General features: G+C 43.6%; 1 protein-coding gene across 1 annotated transcript in view; it reads right to left on the reverse strand.

Moving 5' to 3' along the window:
* The window catches only part of LOC126210087 (nuclear factor related to kappa-B-binding protein), a 211,228-nt gene that overhangs the window by 121,273 nt on the left and 71,464 nt on the right, over nucleotides 1–18,491 (reverse strand). Inside the window, exons 10-12 of the mRNA XM_049939213.1 lie at nucleotides 13,487–13,908; nucleotides 8,584–8,758; nucleotides 6,613–6,843 (exon numbers count right to left, since the gene is read on the reverse strand). Of these exons, the coding sequence (XP_049795170.1) occupies nucleotides 6,613–6,843; nucleotides 8,584–8,758; nucleotides 13,487–13,908 (828 nt within the window). The remainder of the gene's footprint in view (nucleotides 1–6,612; nucleotides 6,844–8,583; nucleotides 8,759–13,486; nucleotides 13,909–18,491) is intronic.

The following is an 18,491-nucleotide window of genomic DNA, read 5'->3' on the forward strand; positions in this document are numbered from 1 at the left end:
AATAGTTTCTTTAAGGCGATAAAATTTTATTGATTATGAAATGCAAGTTCTTGAAGTTTATTCAGAAAGGGAAATGTTAATAAGTAATTGCAGGCCATAATTTATCTGTTTAATATGAAGGTGTTTTGAATTTTGTGTACATGAAAAAGTGTGAATTTATGTGCGGCTTTTACTCTGAGACAAGTTATCACTTACAGTGCAAAAAGTGCATGTGTACAGTTTGCTGACCTGTGCGGTGAATTTTATTTTTTGTGATTTTCACTCGAATGGAGACAAATCCAGTTTCATGTAGACTTTATGTGAGATAGACACATCACGTTATTACAAAAGAGTCATTTGGCCCGTTAGGGAAAACTGAAATCTGCGCGTTCGATTTGAAATATGTTATACGCTAGTGCGTGATCGAACTGTCCAGTGAATCGCGTACAATAGTTGCAAATGTGCTTGGACTTAATGCACAAAGTTGGAAATTAATTTTGACACGTGCTGATTTTGACAAAAATGAACCAAAAGTGTATTCAAAATATCAAGGTTCTGTTTTAATTGAGACACATATCACCTTGTTTATTATGTTGCTCAGCAACAGTGAAATGCAGATTAATTAATTCATTAGAACAATTTGCGACATAATAAGTCCCATTACACATACAAACTGTTACATGAAATTTCCTGACCGCTTGAGAGTATGAGAGTGATTTTATTTCCAGAAATGCCAATGTTGTGACTCGCCGATCATTTAAAGTGCCGCCGCGCAATTACGCACGTCCTCTACGTGCGGCGCTGTCTGCCTGCCAGCCATGCAGCAGCGGCGCCACCTAAGCAGCCAGCCAAGCAGCGGCCGCTAGACTGAGACTCAGTGCTTATCTGAACGCTAACGTGTTCACATGTTAACTTACTCTGTGACATATATGTGTTGTAGTGTCGTTCCTAAATATACTTGTTAAACTAGAAGTTCTAACAATTGGCGACGAGGTAGTGGATTTTTCCTTTTCACCGTTGGCTCATAGGGTTCCATGGCTACTGTCGAGCAACTCTTGCAAAATCTCCTTGAACAGCAAACGCTTCTAACGGCGGCGATTCGCGATTTCGTCGCGGCGTCAAATGCGGGCCGGTTCTCGTCGTTGGCTGTACCTCCTTTTCCTCCTTACGACGAGACGGCAGAAGACTGGGCGGATTATGAAAAACGTCTTCGACAGCACTTCTTGGCATTTTATGTCTCGGACGAACAAGCATGTAAGTCTCTGTTCCTTTCCTGGATTTCGCCTCAAATGTATCGGTTGTTGTCGCAATTGGCCCCTTTGAAGGATCCTGCGTCTTTGTCCTTTGCTGAAATGTGTTCCCTTCTGTCGGTCTATTTTCAAAAGCAAACGCATGTGGTAGCCTCTCGTGTTGCCTTTTATCGTTGTCACAAACAACCCAATCAATCTTATCGCGCTTGGGCTGCTGAACTTCACGGCCTCAGTCGAAAGTGTCACTTTGTTACTGATGTTCACAAAGAATCCTATGCCGATTCCATGGTACGGGATGCTATTATCCGGTCGGCGCCCGACAAAGAAGTTCGGCAACGTGCCCTTCAGTTGGCGAATCCAACTTTAGATGAAGTTCTCTCCATTGCGCAGTCTTTTGAAATTTCTCGCGCCGCTGGGGCACAAATAGAAGCGTGGGGTGACGTCGGGGAAATACAACCTCTGTGCGCTGTTGACGACGCGCGCGGCGCGTCCCCACCGGCCGACGTGGCCGCAGTGCGCTCCCACGCGCAGCCTCGGCCAAGCCGTAAACAAACCCCTAAGAAACTGCAGCAAAATCCCCGGCAACTTCCTTCATGTCCAAGGTGTTTTACGAAACATTCACGCGAGGATTGTCCACAACGTTGGGCTGTGTGTCACGATTGCAAAAAGAATGGTCACGTGTCTTCCGTTTGTAAATCCGACCGCATAAATGACGTCCATGAACATGACGCTGATTCTGATTCTGTGTTGTCTGTCAATTGCACTTCTTCCCTTTCCGGGAAGTTATTCCTCACTGTCCAAATCCTTGGTCGAGATGTTCGCATGCAAGTGGATACCGGTTCTGCTGCCACTATAATTAATTCTCAGACGTATCTTCAGCTGGGTTCTCCACTCCTGTCCCCTGTCACTCGGCAATTACGGACGTACAATAAACAGAAGATTTCTCTCTTGGGACAGTTTAATGCTGAGGTATCTTACAAATCCGTCGTTCGCACTGTTCCCATATTTGTGGTCGACCAGGGCAACGCAGAAAATCTTTTTGGTTTCGATGCCTTCCGCGTTTTTGGGTTCTCCATAGATGACTCTGTCAATATTGTCTCCGACGCTATTCCTTATGCTAAACTGGATTCTTTTCGACGACCTTTTCGTCCATTTTTTCTCCTGGGTTAGGCCGTGCACACGACTTTGAAGCTCATATCACGCTCAAACCCACTGCTCGGCCTAAGTTTTTTCGGGCTCGGCCCATTCCTGTGGCCCTTCGTGATCGGGTCAAACAGGAGTTGGATCGTCTCACTATTTCAGGGGTCTTGCTTCCTGTCACTTCCAGTGAGTGGTCCTCTCCTGTCGTTGTAGTTGCCAAGCCCAATGGTGCTATTCGTCTCTGTGGCGATTTCAAAGCCACAGTAAATGCTCAATGCCTCATCGACACTTACCCTATGCCCCGTCCTGAAGAACTGTTCACTAAACTCGCTGGAGGGCAGTATTTTTCTAAAATTGACCTGTCAGAAGCTTATCATCAACTTCCTCTCGACGCTGCTTCCCGGCAGTTTCTGGTCCTTAACACGCCTTTCGGCCTCTATCAATACCAACGCCTGCCATTCGGGGTTGCTAGCGCCCCTGCTCTCTTTCAGCGATTCTTGGAACAATTATTGCTCCCTGTCCCTGGGTGTATCAATTACATGGACGACATTGTTGTCACGGGCTCCACCACTGACGAACATCTTCAAAATCTCCACACACTTTTTACTGTCTTACAGACTGCAGGTCTTAAGTGTAACCTTCAGAAATCACAATTTTTTCAGGCATCTATCACGTACTTGGGGTTTCAACTCTCTCGGGATGGTATTCGTCCGCTTCAACAAACTGTCGCTGCGATCGATGCCCTTCCTCGCCCTACGTCTGTTAAGGAACTGCAGGCCTTCTTGGGGAAAATAGCATACTATCACAAGTTTATACCGTCTGCAGCGTCGGTGGCTCAGCCGTTGCATCGCCTGTTGCACAAAAACGTGCCTTTTCACTGGTCCGCGTCATGTGACGCGGCTTTCCAGAAATTGAAGACTATGCTGATACAGGCCCCGTGCCTAGCTACTTATCGACCTGGCCAACATCTTGTCCTTGCTACAGACGCCTCTCACTACGGGGTTGGGGCAGTCCTTGCGCACCGTTTTTCTGACGGTTCGGAACAACCCATTGCTTATGCCTCCAAAACGCTCACGGATGCCCAACAAAAGTATTCTCAGATTGAGAAAGAAGCTTTGGCCATCATTTATGCTCTTCATAAGTTTGGTGTTTTTCTCTATGGCACAAAATTTCATCTTGTTACGGATCACAAACCACTTGTTTCCTTGTTTCACCCATCCACGTCACTTCCCGACAAGGCTGCACACCGCCTCCAGCGTTGGGCTCTTTACTTGTCCCGTTTCAACTATGAGATTCATTTCCGGCCAACGGCTCAACATGCGAATGCTGATGCTTTGTCTCGCCTCCCCATGGGCCCTGATCAGGCATTCGATAGGGACGAACTTTTGTGTTTCCACCTGGATGTTGCCGAGCAGCGGGTTGTGGACGGGTTCCCCATCACTGGGGACAGGCTGGCGGCTGCTACGGGTTCTGACCCTACCCTCTCCCGGGTTTTACGCTGTATTCAGACGGGTTGGCCTGATCGCCCGTCCACTAAGACTTCTGATCCGTTGCGGAACTACTACCCTTTGCGCTACCGCCTCACGGCTAGGGATGGTGTTATCCTCCTCTCCACTGACAATGTTTCGCCGCGTGTTGTGGTCCCCGCGTCTTTGCGTGCGTCGGTCTTGCGCCTCCTTCACCAGGGGCACTGGGGTGTGTCGCGCACCAAATCTCTGGCGCGCCGTCATGTGTACTGGCCTGGCATCGACTCTGAAATCGTACACATGGTCGCTGCCTGCGGCCCTTGTGCGTCACAGGCCGCTGCCCCGAAGTCATCTTTGTCACTGTGGCCTTCGCCTGAGAAGCCCTGGGAGCGCATTCATGCTGATTTTGCGGGACCTTTTTTAGGTACTTATTGGCTCCTCGTAATTGACGCCTACTCTAACTTTCCTTTCATTGTCCGTTGCACATCACCTACCACCGCGGCAACCACCAGTGCTCTCGCCCGCATTTTTTCTTTGGAAGGCCTCCCATCTACTCTTGTTACTGATAATGGTCCGCAATTTGCCTCTTCTGACTTTGCGGATTTTTGTGCTCGTCACGGTGTTACGCATGTCACGGCCCCGCCGTTCCATCCACAATCCAACGGTGAGGCTGAACGACTGGTCCGCACGTTTAAGGCTCAAATGCGGAAACTTCTGACTTCTTCTGCTGCTGATGAGGCGCTTCTCCAGTTCCTGGCGTCTTACCGTTTCACCCCCATGGGCGATCACAGCCCGGCTGAGCTCTTACATGGCCGACAGCCCCGCACTCTACTTCATCTTCTGCGGCCTCCCACCTCCCGGCCGCGGGTGCCGTCACTTGGCCGGTTCACCGCCGACGACCTCGTCTGGGTACGGGGATATGGCAGGCGGCCAAAATGGAGCCCGGGCCGCATCTTAAGACACCGTGGCAGACGCCTGTATGAAATCCAGACGGACACAGGTGTTGCAGTGCGTCATTCGGACCAGCTTCGGCCTCGGGTGCCAACAACACCTGTTCCGAATGCCGCCACACCACCCTTGACTCTCCCTGATGCTCGGGATCCTGGCACATCTCCATACTCACAACGCCGCCCTCTACCCGTCATCGCGATGCCAGCACCAGAACGGATGCCACCAGACGACGTGCCCATGCGGGAACCGGAGGACCAACCAGTGTCAGAGTACATCTGCTCGCCTCCTCCTCCAACAGACGCTGACGCATCGCCCATGTCTCCTGTCATATCAACTGGACTTGCCGCAACGGGCAGATTGGTGCGTGGGGCCCCAGCAGATTCGACCCCTACGTCTCCTGTCATCTCGACCCGGTATCATCGGGGACACTTCCGTCCGTACGGGAAGCCTCCTCCTCGAGACTTTACGTCGAGTCACACAACGCCTATGGACGTCAGCAGTCTCCAGGACACATCCATCAAGACCAGTGCAACAATTTCAAAGGGGGGAAAAGTGTTGTGACTCGCCGATCATTTAAAGTGCCGCCGCGCAATTACGCACGTCCTCTACGTGTGGCGCTGTCTGCCTGCCAGCCATGCAGCAGCGGCGCCACCTAAGCGGCCAGCCGAGCAGCGGCCACTAGACTGAGACTCAGTGCTTATCTGAATGCTAACGTGTTCACATGTTAACTTACTCTGTGACATATATGTGTTGTAGTGTCGTTCCTAAATATACTTGTTAAACTAGAAGTTCTAACAGCCAATAAACCGGCAATTTCAAAAGTTAAATTACTAACTGTTGTGTAACTTCATCGATTGTCCCACGTCACTACTGAACGTGTTGTATTGTGTCTCTTCATAAGAGATCTCAAGAAGCCAGGATAAACAAGAAACAAGAAGAAGACTAAAGTAGAGGCATCAGTATACCATAACAAGTTAAAATAGCACAATAGTGATGTTGATGTGGCACAAAACAAGCATCAAACATTACATCAGTTTTTCTTGGCCATTTCTGTGGATCACTTTGACTTACAATCTTTAGTTAGCCCCTTCACAGTCAAATATTATCTACACTCTGTTCAAAACTACTTTACGACTGACACTGTGGCACAACATGTGGAGGCACAGAGTAGAGTTGCCATATCCTGCACAGAACACATGCATAATCTGAACATTCCGTTTCAATTATTCAAACTCCTATTATGAACCTTGCAGCGTGTCTCTGAATTTGTTCCATGTCTGTTGAGTAGCCTACTTGATAAGGACTCAAAACACAGGAACAATACTCCAGAACTGATCCCACTAGCATCCTTGTCCAACAAATTTTAGTCTTATATTCACCTTTGTTAATACTTTCCCATTTCATGTCAATTCATAGCATGCCCCCTAATAGTTACATGATTTGATGTGCTAACAATATTCAACACAAATCCTGTAATAATATACTATCAAGTTCTTTCTGGAATTGTCTTCCAATCACCCCACGTTTAAAGAGAGATGTCATTCATTACCCAAAGCAGAAATGTTGTTCAAGTTTTTCAGCATTTCCAAAAACGATACTTTCCAGTAAACAAAAGCACTGTGAGCAAATAATCTTATTGTACTGCTCAGTCTATGTGATTAATCTTTTAAATATTGTATGGGAATTTCTGGCACAAAGCGAATAACTTGGAAGAGAAGATAACAACTCACTGAACAGGAGAGGGTATATTCATTAAGCATAAAATGCGAAACCTGTTTATTCCAACAGCAAGTGGAGCTCTGGCACGAAGATATAAGAAAACATACCAAATTCCTGCTCAGAGCGGCCACGGTGTAAGTATATCCAGATCTTCCGCTTGGTGTCGTACTTGACACAGGGGTCCGGCTCGTAGTGGAGGCGGTCGAGTGCCCCGCTCACCACAGAATGCAGGTAGTTCTCCTGGGCAATCGGGGCCAAGTACTGAGAGTCACGCAGCAGCTCACAGATGTCGGAGCGCGTGCCCTCGCCGTTGGGCAGGCGGGCCGTCGCGTCACGCACTGTAAGGTGGCGACACACGAGTAAATGGTGAGTGGTGCGAGTGAAGAGTAGGCTTCAACTGTCACGTACTTCATTGGAAACAATCTTATGCCAGAATAAAAATTATAAAAACCTGCAAAACAGGCAAAGATATAAATATCTGCAATCATATCTAAATTATGATTAAGATCTACATCTATCTAATATGAGATTACTTTTTCCTGCAATAATTTTATACTTAGAAAATATTAAGAAAATATGTATAAAACATTGAAACAGAAATATGAGCTGAAAGTTGTACTTCATTCGTGATATGAGATACACGTGAATAAAGTTCATCCTTATATTGTATTGCTCTGAAAATCATAACAACTATTAAACTATTTAGTTACACAAATTAGTCACCCTAAAGGTAGCACTAAGCATACAGGAAGGTAAGTTTTAAAAGCTAATTCCTTTAGAGAAATCACTTGCTGCAAGCAATGTAAACTGCAGGTCAAAATACAGGAAGTGGCAGCAGGAAAATACACATATGAAGGTATTTAAATTTGCAAGCTTTCAGAGCCAGTGGCTCCTTCTTCTGGCAGAAGGGTTGAAAGAGAAGGAAGAGGAGTGACCCAAAAGGACTGGTGAGGTTAAGGGAATGGGGAGAGTCAGGAAAATGTCAGTCAGATCCCGGTGTTCTGGCCAACTTTTCTGAACTCTCCCCATTTCCTAAATCTCAGCAGCCCTTTTCTTTCACCCCTCTTCCTCCTCCTTCAAACCTTCTGCCAGAAGAAGGAGCCACTGGCTCCAAAAGCTTCCAAATTAAATTTATGTGTGTGTTCTCCTGTTATCACTTAGTGAGTAGTTTTTTTATCTATCCAATTACATTATATTTTCAAAAATTGTTTATTTTCATTCACATACAGGAAGTATTGTATTTAGGAAAATCATGCTTGATTTAAATGTGAAGTCATTTGTCCTAAATTCTATTACCAGTCTGTCGTTAGCAAGCAACACAAAGAAAATCAGCATTAATTTACGATGACTGTCAACGGCAAAACTATTTCAATAAATACAAATCTCACAGGTAATTCACAATGTCAATGTCATTATTTGTTTTGCAATTGAAATTTAGAAAACTGCCGAGAGTGGAATTTTGGGAAAGTACAATAATAGTTGAGTTGAATTTACTTGTACATACTCTGTTACTTCAATGTAATTTCTGATCAATCAAAAGTTAATGACTGTTCTTAAACAAAGGTATAAACAATTAGCACATGACGCGTACTCACTGTAAACACCTTACCTTCAATGTTCAACTATTGAAGGTATCTTTAAAAAGGGGGCAGGAGTGTTACAGAATGAGTGAAACAGAGGTGAGAGCAATCAGTTAAATTATACAATTGTACCTTCTCATAATGATAACAATTTTTATAAACTGTGTTTTATTTGACTTTGCAGTCTCACTGAATTTTTTAAGCAGCAACATATTTGACATTGAATGCATTTACAATAAATGTATACAATCAATGGCAAAAATGTCATCATTTAAGAAATTTATAAAAATGTTCTGATTTCTTGATATATCAAATCTCAATTCACAATTTGCTCAAAGAATCACTTATAGTGATGAAATCATAACAAAGAGAGGAGGAACAATTTTCTCACAGAAATTTATGATCAACTAGCACTTAATGATAGAGAAAGACTGAATCGGTAAAGAAAATGGAACAAAATCTCCTCCCCTGTAACAAGTAACAGTCGCCAGTACTTACCGAGTGCTAGGATGGTGACAAAATTTGGCCTCTCACCAACTAGCAGAGAATGCCCTCGTGGCTTATTGGGCCCAGCACTCTGATTGTAAACTCCCTTGACGGGACCCACAACAGATTCGTAACCGTGCATCCGAAAAGTGAAAGCCTTGTGAGGATTTTCATATCGGCGGCGTTCCTGAGGCACAAGTAAAGACAGACCACTGGATCGATCAGAATGAACATTGCTGGAAAACAACGTAACTAAAAATCATCCCACAGAAGTTCAAATTTCAATACTTCAACTAACTTGACTTTCAATCTGAAATATAGTCCTACCTACTTTTTATTTTATTTTTATTTATTTATTTATTTCCCTTTTTAATTTAAAATTCTTTTCACAGGGAATAATAAGAATTACACATTTCTATGCTGTAAATCTCTAGGTCATTTTGGTAGCAAACTGTGACATAAAAATCAGTGCAAATTGCTACCCACTTTTAGACTAATTTAAATTAGTTGGCATTCAATGTTTAAGGTCACTGAGACAAGCACTGTCTGAAGGTATTAATCACAGCACTCCACTTTACTGCCTCCGTGTACTACAAAAATTATGTAATAAATCTGAAATTCATTTATGGTAAAGATATCTATAATGTCTTTAAGCATATAAAAAATATGGATAGAAGTTATAGTTTTCTCTTCCTTGAAATAAACAAAACTTTTACGGTCAGGAAAGTTTGCAAATCGAAAACTGGCAGGCACGGTGCTTTGGGTAAATAAAGTGGCAACACAACTGGAACCTATCTGCATGCCTTTGGCTTACAGCTGTGTAGTTGTTTTCATTTTGTGCACAATATTTTGCCCCAGATGTCTTCTTCAGGTGATGTGCTCCCTACCTCAACTGCAACGACACTGTGGACCATTTTTGGTCTCACATTGCTATTTACAGCCAAGTTTCAGTACTGGCACCCACCACAAACTTTGATGCTCATTTGTTTTTCAGATTTCACACTGTATTTCACTAAACATACTTTCTCCCAGCATTTTCACCTGCGGTAGATGAGTTGGCCTGCGAGATACTAAGAAATTGGGAGCCAGACTCTTATTTAAAGTGATATGCCCTTCACAATGTATTGGGCTTTCCAACATCTTTATTTCAATAGATTCCATAATTACGATGTCCAAAGAGCTTCAAATTTGCACACTTATACTATAGTCTGATTAAAATTACTTGATAAGTGACACTTCTCACACTTGGAGCTGTCTTCCTCTAGTCAGAGAGCTCAACATCATGCCCGAACTGTTAACTGTTGCCAGTCATAACAAATGGTCAGTTCACTTACAATTCATTTTATGGCTTTTTTTTTGTGATGTGTTTGGACACTGAGTCCTGGGTCTGGCCCTTTTAATTTGCATTTCATCAGACATGATAACCATCCAACAAGGGACACACACAAAACGATGGTAACTAAATATGCACATTTTATACACAGAATTAGCCAAACACTACTGGATCCTCTTGCAAAAGACACGATTCGGCCACATATTCAATTATCATCATCACAGGGATTGCCCTACAACAATTAAGCTTCATACAGCATTCCGTAAGGTCAAAGATTTTGAAAGCAGCAAACCATTCTTGCAAGTGGTTCTATATGAGAATTAACGTAACACCAGAATAGTAAGCAGTGCTATAGCACAATAGTTAAGTTTCAGTACCGACATGCAGTATGTCGCAGGTTCGAGTCTTGTCAGTTAATTTTTTTATTATTTATAAATCTTTATACAACTTACTCAGATTATTATTATTATTATTATTATTATATTTAAGTAATTAGTTAATTTTTTTTTATTTTTAATCTTTTGTCACACCATTTTCGTCATCAAGCTGATTTTTTTATTTGCTCTTATTTTTTCTTCCTATCATTCTTTTTTTCATTTGGAGTCTGTTTGTGTCACTCACAATGTGACAGAGTATCAACCAGGACTACTCACTGGTTGGTATTGCATCAGCTCACATAGCCAGTATAAGGGTAATTTCAGGTAACTGATGAAAGTGGGAAGTTACAGTTCCACCTTTAGTGCTGAAACTGTAATTTTTCTGTATTTCATGTACTCAGAGAGATCTGCTTTCAATCATTGCTGTGAAGAAAGCGAGCGTGATTAATAGTTCTGCTGCAGGTTGTAGACTGCTGTTTTCTCAGATACATTGTACATCACAAAGTTGTGGTTAGATTAGGACATGAGTGTAAATGTGTCATTTGCTGCAGTTCAGTCATTGGTCACTTAAAATCAGCTGTGAGCAGAGTCTCTCAGGTTCCCACCATACTTGCTGGCAGCTGCTCCCAACATCACTCTGCATTACACAAACAGCACTTCAGCACTTGTGAAGTGAACTGTCACATTCGCATATCGCCTTTAATCAGACAGCAGCTGATGTCGCAACACTGTAATAATACAGGACAGATGTCAACTATAAAGTAATTTCATACAGACTACAGTCTCATCTTATTCAAACCAGTGTTTAGGTTCAAATGGCTCTGAGCACAATGGGACTCAACTGCTGTGGTCATCAGTCCCCTAGAACTTAGAACTACTTAAACCTAACTAACCTAAGGACACCACACACATCCATGCCCGAGGCAGGATTCGAACCTGCGACCGTAGCAGTCACACGGCTCCGGACTGCGCGCCTAGAACCGCGAGACCACCGCGGCCGGCCCAGTGTTTAGGGACAGCTGATTTGCTTGCCTGTTCTAGACAAGTGTGTTGCTGATATACCTTAATCTGCCTTGACTATTGTAATAGTTTGTCCCACATAAGACATGTCGCATTCAAAGGCTGTAGCGGGCACTGGGAGTTTAATTCAGTTATTAATACTGGTGCGACCTCAACAATACTCAACTGCTGCTAATGCTGATTAAACATCTAAGGGCATCAGTCTGCTATTCATCCCCCAGTATACAATCAGTGTACCTCCTCTGGCTGCATCTAGAGTAAATCCTATGTGCAAGTGTGACAACATTTTCTAAATGTTTGCATAGTGTGTATCTGAGGCTGGGCGTCAGTACCAGCCTGGTACTCATGTAGTGAGATGCAGAAAATTGCCTAGAAACCATGTCCAGTCCATCCAGATCATCTACATTCCTTATTAGCTGGATTCAATCCAGGTGACGTAGTCTCGCGTTCGCATCCTCGCTTCCCGAGCACGGGGTCCCAGGTTTGATTCCTGGCGGGGTCACGGATTTTCACCTGCCTCGAGATTACTGGGTGTTTGTGTTGTCCTCATCATTTCATCCTCATTCATGAAAGTGGCGAGATTGAGCTGAGCAAAGGTTGGGAATTTGTACGGGCACTGATAACAGCACAGTTGAGCACCCCAAAAACCATACATCATCAGTCCAGGTGAGGCTCTTTTCCTCATATTGCAGAAGTGGCACGTTAATGAACTTGGCTAACTGTGTCGTCTGTACAATAATTAACAGTTCTGGGAGAGGACAATACTTATGTAAAGGAAATCACATACTGCAAACAATTCTGAGCACAGCTGCAGCCTTTGGAGTTTTTATCAATTAGGCACAACAAACAGACTTCAAACAAATTCAGAGATGTGTCGCTGGGATCATAAAAGGACAATGTATCCCATACAATGGTGTAAGAGAAATGTGGGGGGAGCTTAAACGGGAATACTTTGAAGAAACACAACATAGTTTTCATGAAACACTCTTGGAAAAATTTATACGAGGATTATTTGGTAATTAAGATCAGATCGATTGCAAAATGGAAATCACACTGAAAATCTAATTAAATTTTTCACTGATGTGTTGGGGAGGGTCTCTAATGTGCCTGCCGATCACGTCACATCATTCTTTTCAGTTCTGAGCACTCTATGAGTGCATAAAGATGCCTAGAAAATATAGTCTCCCTCCAACTATGAATGCTTGCTGAGAGATTTCATCTGGTTTCATGCACCCCCACATTACGTAGCTGTCACACTTCCCTTTTCATGACAGTGACCATACAATGCATGGGCCATGAAGACACTCCTTTAGAGTTTTTGAGGGGAAGTATTTGATCACCCACCATACAGCCTGGGCTTGGCTCCCTATGATTTTCATCTCTGCTAACACGAACGGCAGGTGATGAAGATAAAATTCTGGCACAGACAATGAGCCGTTGACCAGTGTTAAGTAATCGTAGATAGTGCAGGCGTTCTATGATGAGGGTATTGGAAACTTGGTATAACATTACCACAAATGTCTAAATCAGAGTGGCAATTGTGTAAAGAAGTAGCTGGAAGGTGTAGTTAAACGTTGCAAATAAAACATTTTTAATTTTCACTTTGGTTCAATTTTGCAATCTATTGGACTTTACTTTCCAAATAACCCTCATAGGACCTGTATTTTGAGAAGACCATGCAACCATTGTGGAGCAATCGTATATTTCTCGTAGGGATCGCAAGGATAAGACAAATTACGCCACATACAAAATACAATCTGCAAATTAAACAGGAAAGAACAATGATAATTTTGGAACACTGTACCATACATCATGCATTCTGCAATGGCTTGTGGAGTATATAGGTAAATGTATATGTGGGTTGGAGACAAGGCAATGAGAACATATAACAACACAGCAAGCAGCCCCTGAAGAAGATGATGACAAGGTCGGTTGTCAAAATACTGTGTATAAATGGGTTAAACAACTCAGTTTCACACACAAAAGCATTCCATCCAATCAGTTGTGTCGAGGAAAATGAAAGATCAGAGTGGGAGGCAACAGTGCCAAGCTTCCTTGGGAGGAACAGTCCAATCCTCTCACTTTCAAACACCAACTAATCTGATTACAACAGAAGCACAATAGAAAACCCAAGCAATTTGCAGTTTTCACTCAGTATTATTCGGTAATTGTGCCTAGGACTGACCTGCTCCCGGTAGATCTCCTTCTCGGCAGCAGTGCTGGGCCGCACCACCCAAGTCGTGGGGCATCTGGGCGGCGGTGGAGACTGTGCACGGTCGTCGTCATCCGTGCTCTGCCCCAGCACCTCGCCGCCGTCTCCCTCCGAGGCGTCCGCCACCCTCACGTGATCTGCCCCCGCACTGCCCTTCTCCCTCTCCCTCTCCCTCTCTCGGCCGTGGTGGGAGTGCCGCCTCCCGCCAGGTCCCCCGTGCTGCGCCGGGGGCGGTGGCGGCCGTGGCCCGACGGCTCGCATCTCGTCCCGGCGCAGCAGCCAGTGCTGGCAGAGTGGCAGCAGGTGGGAGTCGGAGTCCCTCCCGGCACCAATCCACTGGTACGCTTGGTTCGGTTTGCGTTCCAAATACGGCACAAATTCGTCTGGCTGAAAATCTGCAGGAACAGTTACAAAAGATAGATTGTGATCGATAAATTGATTACACAATTTGAACACATTTACAGTTTTTAAAAGAGAATTTTTTCATACATTTAGTGGGTATTTAGGGGTGTCAGAATACAACCACTTCAAAACATTCTCTGTGAATAGTGCTACCTGCACAGCTTCAATGTACTTACAGAACACCATCACAGAACCACCAAACAATGTTGTTTGTTGTATTTATTTATTAACAATCTGTTTTGGTAAGTGACCATCTTCAAGTCACCTACGTACACTTAGCAACATTCAAAGAAGCACACCCAGAGGGAACAAAGGTACAAACACGAAAGTTTGCAAGCAAGTACACTGAGATCCGATATGTAAATGATTCACGTATGGTGCCAATGCACGTGCCCACAGACCCTGCAGTGATATTGCAATCGAGCAGAGGTCCCTATTTAAGTAGCGGATAGTGGACAAGTCACACATGTGATGATCACATCCTGACTTGAGGAGGACGTCAACAGGCACAGAATGCCAGGTAGACATGTCAAATGACATCTCACAGCTATGCCAATTTTTTTAGAAGGGTTTTAATGATCATCATGAAAACTGCTGACTGGTCAACAAACTGTGTGGCTCACAAGTTTGATTGTTCGGAGTGTTCTGCCAGACAATGTCGGGAGCAGTGGACATGAGATGGTACCCACATGTGACGTACCAGGTCTGGAGCGACCAGGGAGACAACACCGGAATGACGTTGACAGTCACTGATTGGAGAAACATGGTGATTAGTGATGGGTCCAAAGTCTTCTTTTGGGAACAGATGATAACTACATACAGGTGCAGAGACAGCCTGGTGAAAGATATTGTTCAACCCATGCTGTCACACGCCACAGTGCCCGCTCAGCCAGAATAAGGGTTTGGGGGGACCATAGCCTAAGATAGCCGGTCCCCTCTAATTGTGGTACTTGGAACCTTAGCAGGCCACCATTATGTTGATGACATTCTTCAATGCCATGCAGGACCTATCCTACATGGTCTACCAGGGGCAATTTTCCAGCAAGATATTGCTCGTCCACATACAGCTCAAGTTGTTCAAGACTTCCTACATCATGTTTTGTCTCTTCCATAGCTGGCTGCTCACCAGACTTGTTCCCTATAGAGCACATGTGTGACCAGCTGGAACGCCAGATGCCGCTTTATCACTCTATGCATGATTTTGGAAGGGACTGTTCAAGATTTGTGGACCATTCTGCCCCAGGACAACATCAGATGTCTAATCAACTCGACCCCGGACCTTGCCACAGGATGTATTGCAGCAAAAGGTAGTTCAACATATTAATGATGTTGCACTGTTGTTGTCTACTTGTGCATATTGATTTCGGGATCAAGTCAATCTCTCATCTGTACCATTAAGTCTAATAAATTTCAATTTGACCGAATACTCTCATCTTGGCACGCTATTTAAAATGTTCATGAATGTATAAACAGAGAGGTAAAAGAAATAGTATATGTCAAAATAATTAGAGTGAACTATTGTGTCTGGCAGATACTTACGTGTAACTCATACATCAGATTAAAGGAAGATCCCTTGGCGACAAGTATGTAATTATTACTAGCTGTAGTTTTTTTATGAAATATTACAATATTAAAACATTTTAACAAGGCTGTGTTCATAAAACATTTGCAACATGAACTGACATAATCTTTTCATTAAGTAAGCAAAATTGTATATGGTGGAATGTTATATTAGATAACATACAATTACAGCATTCTAGTCAACATTTTAGCATGTATATTTTCAAAGCTTCACGGTCCATGTGGTTTCCTCTGTTTTACTTGTTTTGTCAGCTTTATTCATTGTCCACAAACAAGAACATGGGTATCATACATTATGCATCTCTGATGAAGCCACAACCAGTTATGCCAGCTTGTAGCAAAACAGCTGCTTTTGCATGACAACAAACATCAGTTGATTCAGACGTCAGATTTGCTGAGACAGTATGTGGAACAATGCAACGGATTGTCAATTTATGCATTTGAGTGATGGATAGAAAAATGTATAAGACAATGGCTACATGTATAAGTGACAGGTACTGACGGCTACTCTTGTTACGTTTTTTCATACCTATGATATGCAACTCCCAATTGTCTAGTCATTTCCCCTCAGTCAAATCCTGTGTTGTGCACGGCTGTTCCTGTAGAGGGTATATATAAGCAGGCGGCCCGAATCTCGTGTTGTTCCATTCTCATATGATACATCCTCATTTGAAGGACAGATGCCCATTTAGCATGTCGGTCTCACAATGGGGGGACACACACCCTATGAGAACTGAGTGATCTCCAAACAGGACACTAGTAGGACCTGTTGTGGAGTACTGTTTGAGTGTTTGGGATCCACACCAGGTCGGATTAAAAGAAGACTTTGAAGCAATTCAGAATCGAGCTGCTAAAGATGTTATCGGTAGGTTTGAACAACGTGCAAGTATTATGGAGATGCTATGGGAACTCTAATGGGAATCACTGGAGGGAAGGCAACTTTCTTTTTGAGGGGCACTAGTGAGAAAATTTAGGGAACCAGCATTTGAGCCTGACTTCAGAACAATTCTACTGCCCCCCAACACACATTTTGCATAAGGGCCATGAAGATAAGATTGGAGAGGTTAGGTTTTGTACAGAAGTATACTGACTGTTGTTTTTTCCTTGTTCTCCTCATGAGCCAAACGCGAAAGGAAATGACTAGCATTGGTACAGGATACCCCATATCACACACCATACAGTGGATTGCAGAGTATGTATGTACACGTAGATGTATATGCAAATGTAGACTGTTTCCTGGGATTAGCTCTCCCTTTGCAGGGATATGTGGTGGCAGCTTAGTCTTCTGTCTAGCAACACAGTTAGACTCCAGTGTTCCCTCCAGAAACTGAATCCTAATGATGGAGCTATTTCTAGATTTCAGGAAGCTGACTACAGTTTAACTAACATGCAGCAGATGATGTCAATTCATTGGTCTGCTTCACCCCCTCGATATCGGCAGCAACCGCCGTTCTGACAGTGGGGGGAGCTATGCAAAACGGTCAGTCATTCAGGTAGTCTCACTGACTACAATGTCATTTTGCTTGATTGACCAGGTTCACTCCACACAGTTGAGGTGCACTCTGCAGCTGTCACACACAAAGCAAGAGTAGAAATTCTCTGGGCGTGACGACTAGCTCCCCATGATTTAGATGCTCAAGGTGATAATAACTGTGTACTTGTCACCAAGGAGACTTCCTTCAGCATGATGCAATGTGTGTGCGTTTTCCATTTTGGAAGATGACCTTTTAGCTGAAAGCTTAAATGTATAGCAATCTTTCTGTTGTGCCCTCTGTGACTCAATGTCTCCTCTATGGTGAGCACCAATCTATCCTTTTCATAATATTGATGATATTCCATCCTGGACTTTCCACAGTTTGATAAATTTCTTTGTAATGGAAAAGCTTCTGTCCTCAAATTACAATGCTTTTAGAAAGCACCACTCATGCGAAATTCAGCTTGTCCTTTTCTCTCACATAATAACCTACGAGCCATGAATGAAGGGCAACAGGCAGATATCATATTCCTATAGTTCCAAAAGCAGTTTGAAGTACTGTCCCATTACAAACTGTTAACAAAGGTACAAGCATATGAAATAGGTTGCCAAATATGTGGGCGGTTTGAAAACTTCTGAAGTAACAGAAACCAATATGCTATCCTCAATGGCAGGCGTTTCTTCAGGCATGATCCAGGGAAGTGTGATAAGACCGCTCTTGCCTTGTTCTCCCATCCCCCCCCCCCCCCCCAATCTTTTTGAGTCATTAGTCTTCTGACTGGTTGATGCGGCCCACCACGAATTCCTCTCTTATGACAACCTCTTCAGCTTGGAGTAGCACTTACAACCTACATCCTCAATTAAATGCTGGATGCATTCCAATCTATGTTTGTCTCCATAGTTTTTATGCCCTACAGCTTCCTCCAGCACTATGGAAGTTATTCCATGGCATCTTAACTGATGTCCTGCCACCCCATCCCTTCTTCTTGTCAGTGTTTTCCATATATACATTTCCTCAATGATTCTGCACGAAACCTCCTCATTCCTTACCTTACCAGTCCACCTACTTTTTGTTCTCTATGAATGTAAATGATCTGATGGACTGAGTGAGCAGCAATCTGCAACTGTTTGCTGATGATGCACAGGTTTACTGGAAGGTATCATCACGAAGTGACTGTGGAAGGATACACGACGAGTTCGACAAAATTTCTAGTTGGTGTGATGAAATGGCAGCTAGCTCTAAATGTAGAAAAATGTAAGTTCATGCAGCTGAGTAGGAAAAACAATCTCTTAATGTTCGAATACAGCATTAGTAGTGTGCTGCTTGACACAGTATGTCAATTAAATATCTAGGCATAATGTTGCAAAGTGATATGAAATGGAATGAGCATGTAACAACACTAGTAGAGAAGAGGTATGACTGACTTCAGTTTACTAGGAGTATTTTAGAAAAGCGTGGTCCACCTATAAAGGTTAAACCCCACTGCCGCAGTGGCGTGATGGCACACACAATTGGCATTC

The sequence above is a fragment of the Schistocerca nitens genome, chromosome 10 (assembly GCF_023898315.1).
Source record: "Schistocerca nitens isolate TAMUIC-IGC-003100 chromosome 10, iqSchNite1.1, whole genome shotgun sequence".
NCBI classification, from domain to species: Eukaryota; Metazoa; Arthropoda; class Insecta; order Orthoptera; family Acrididae; genus Schistocerca; species Schistocerca nitens.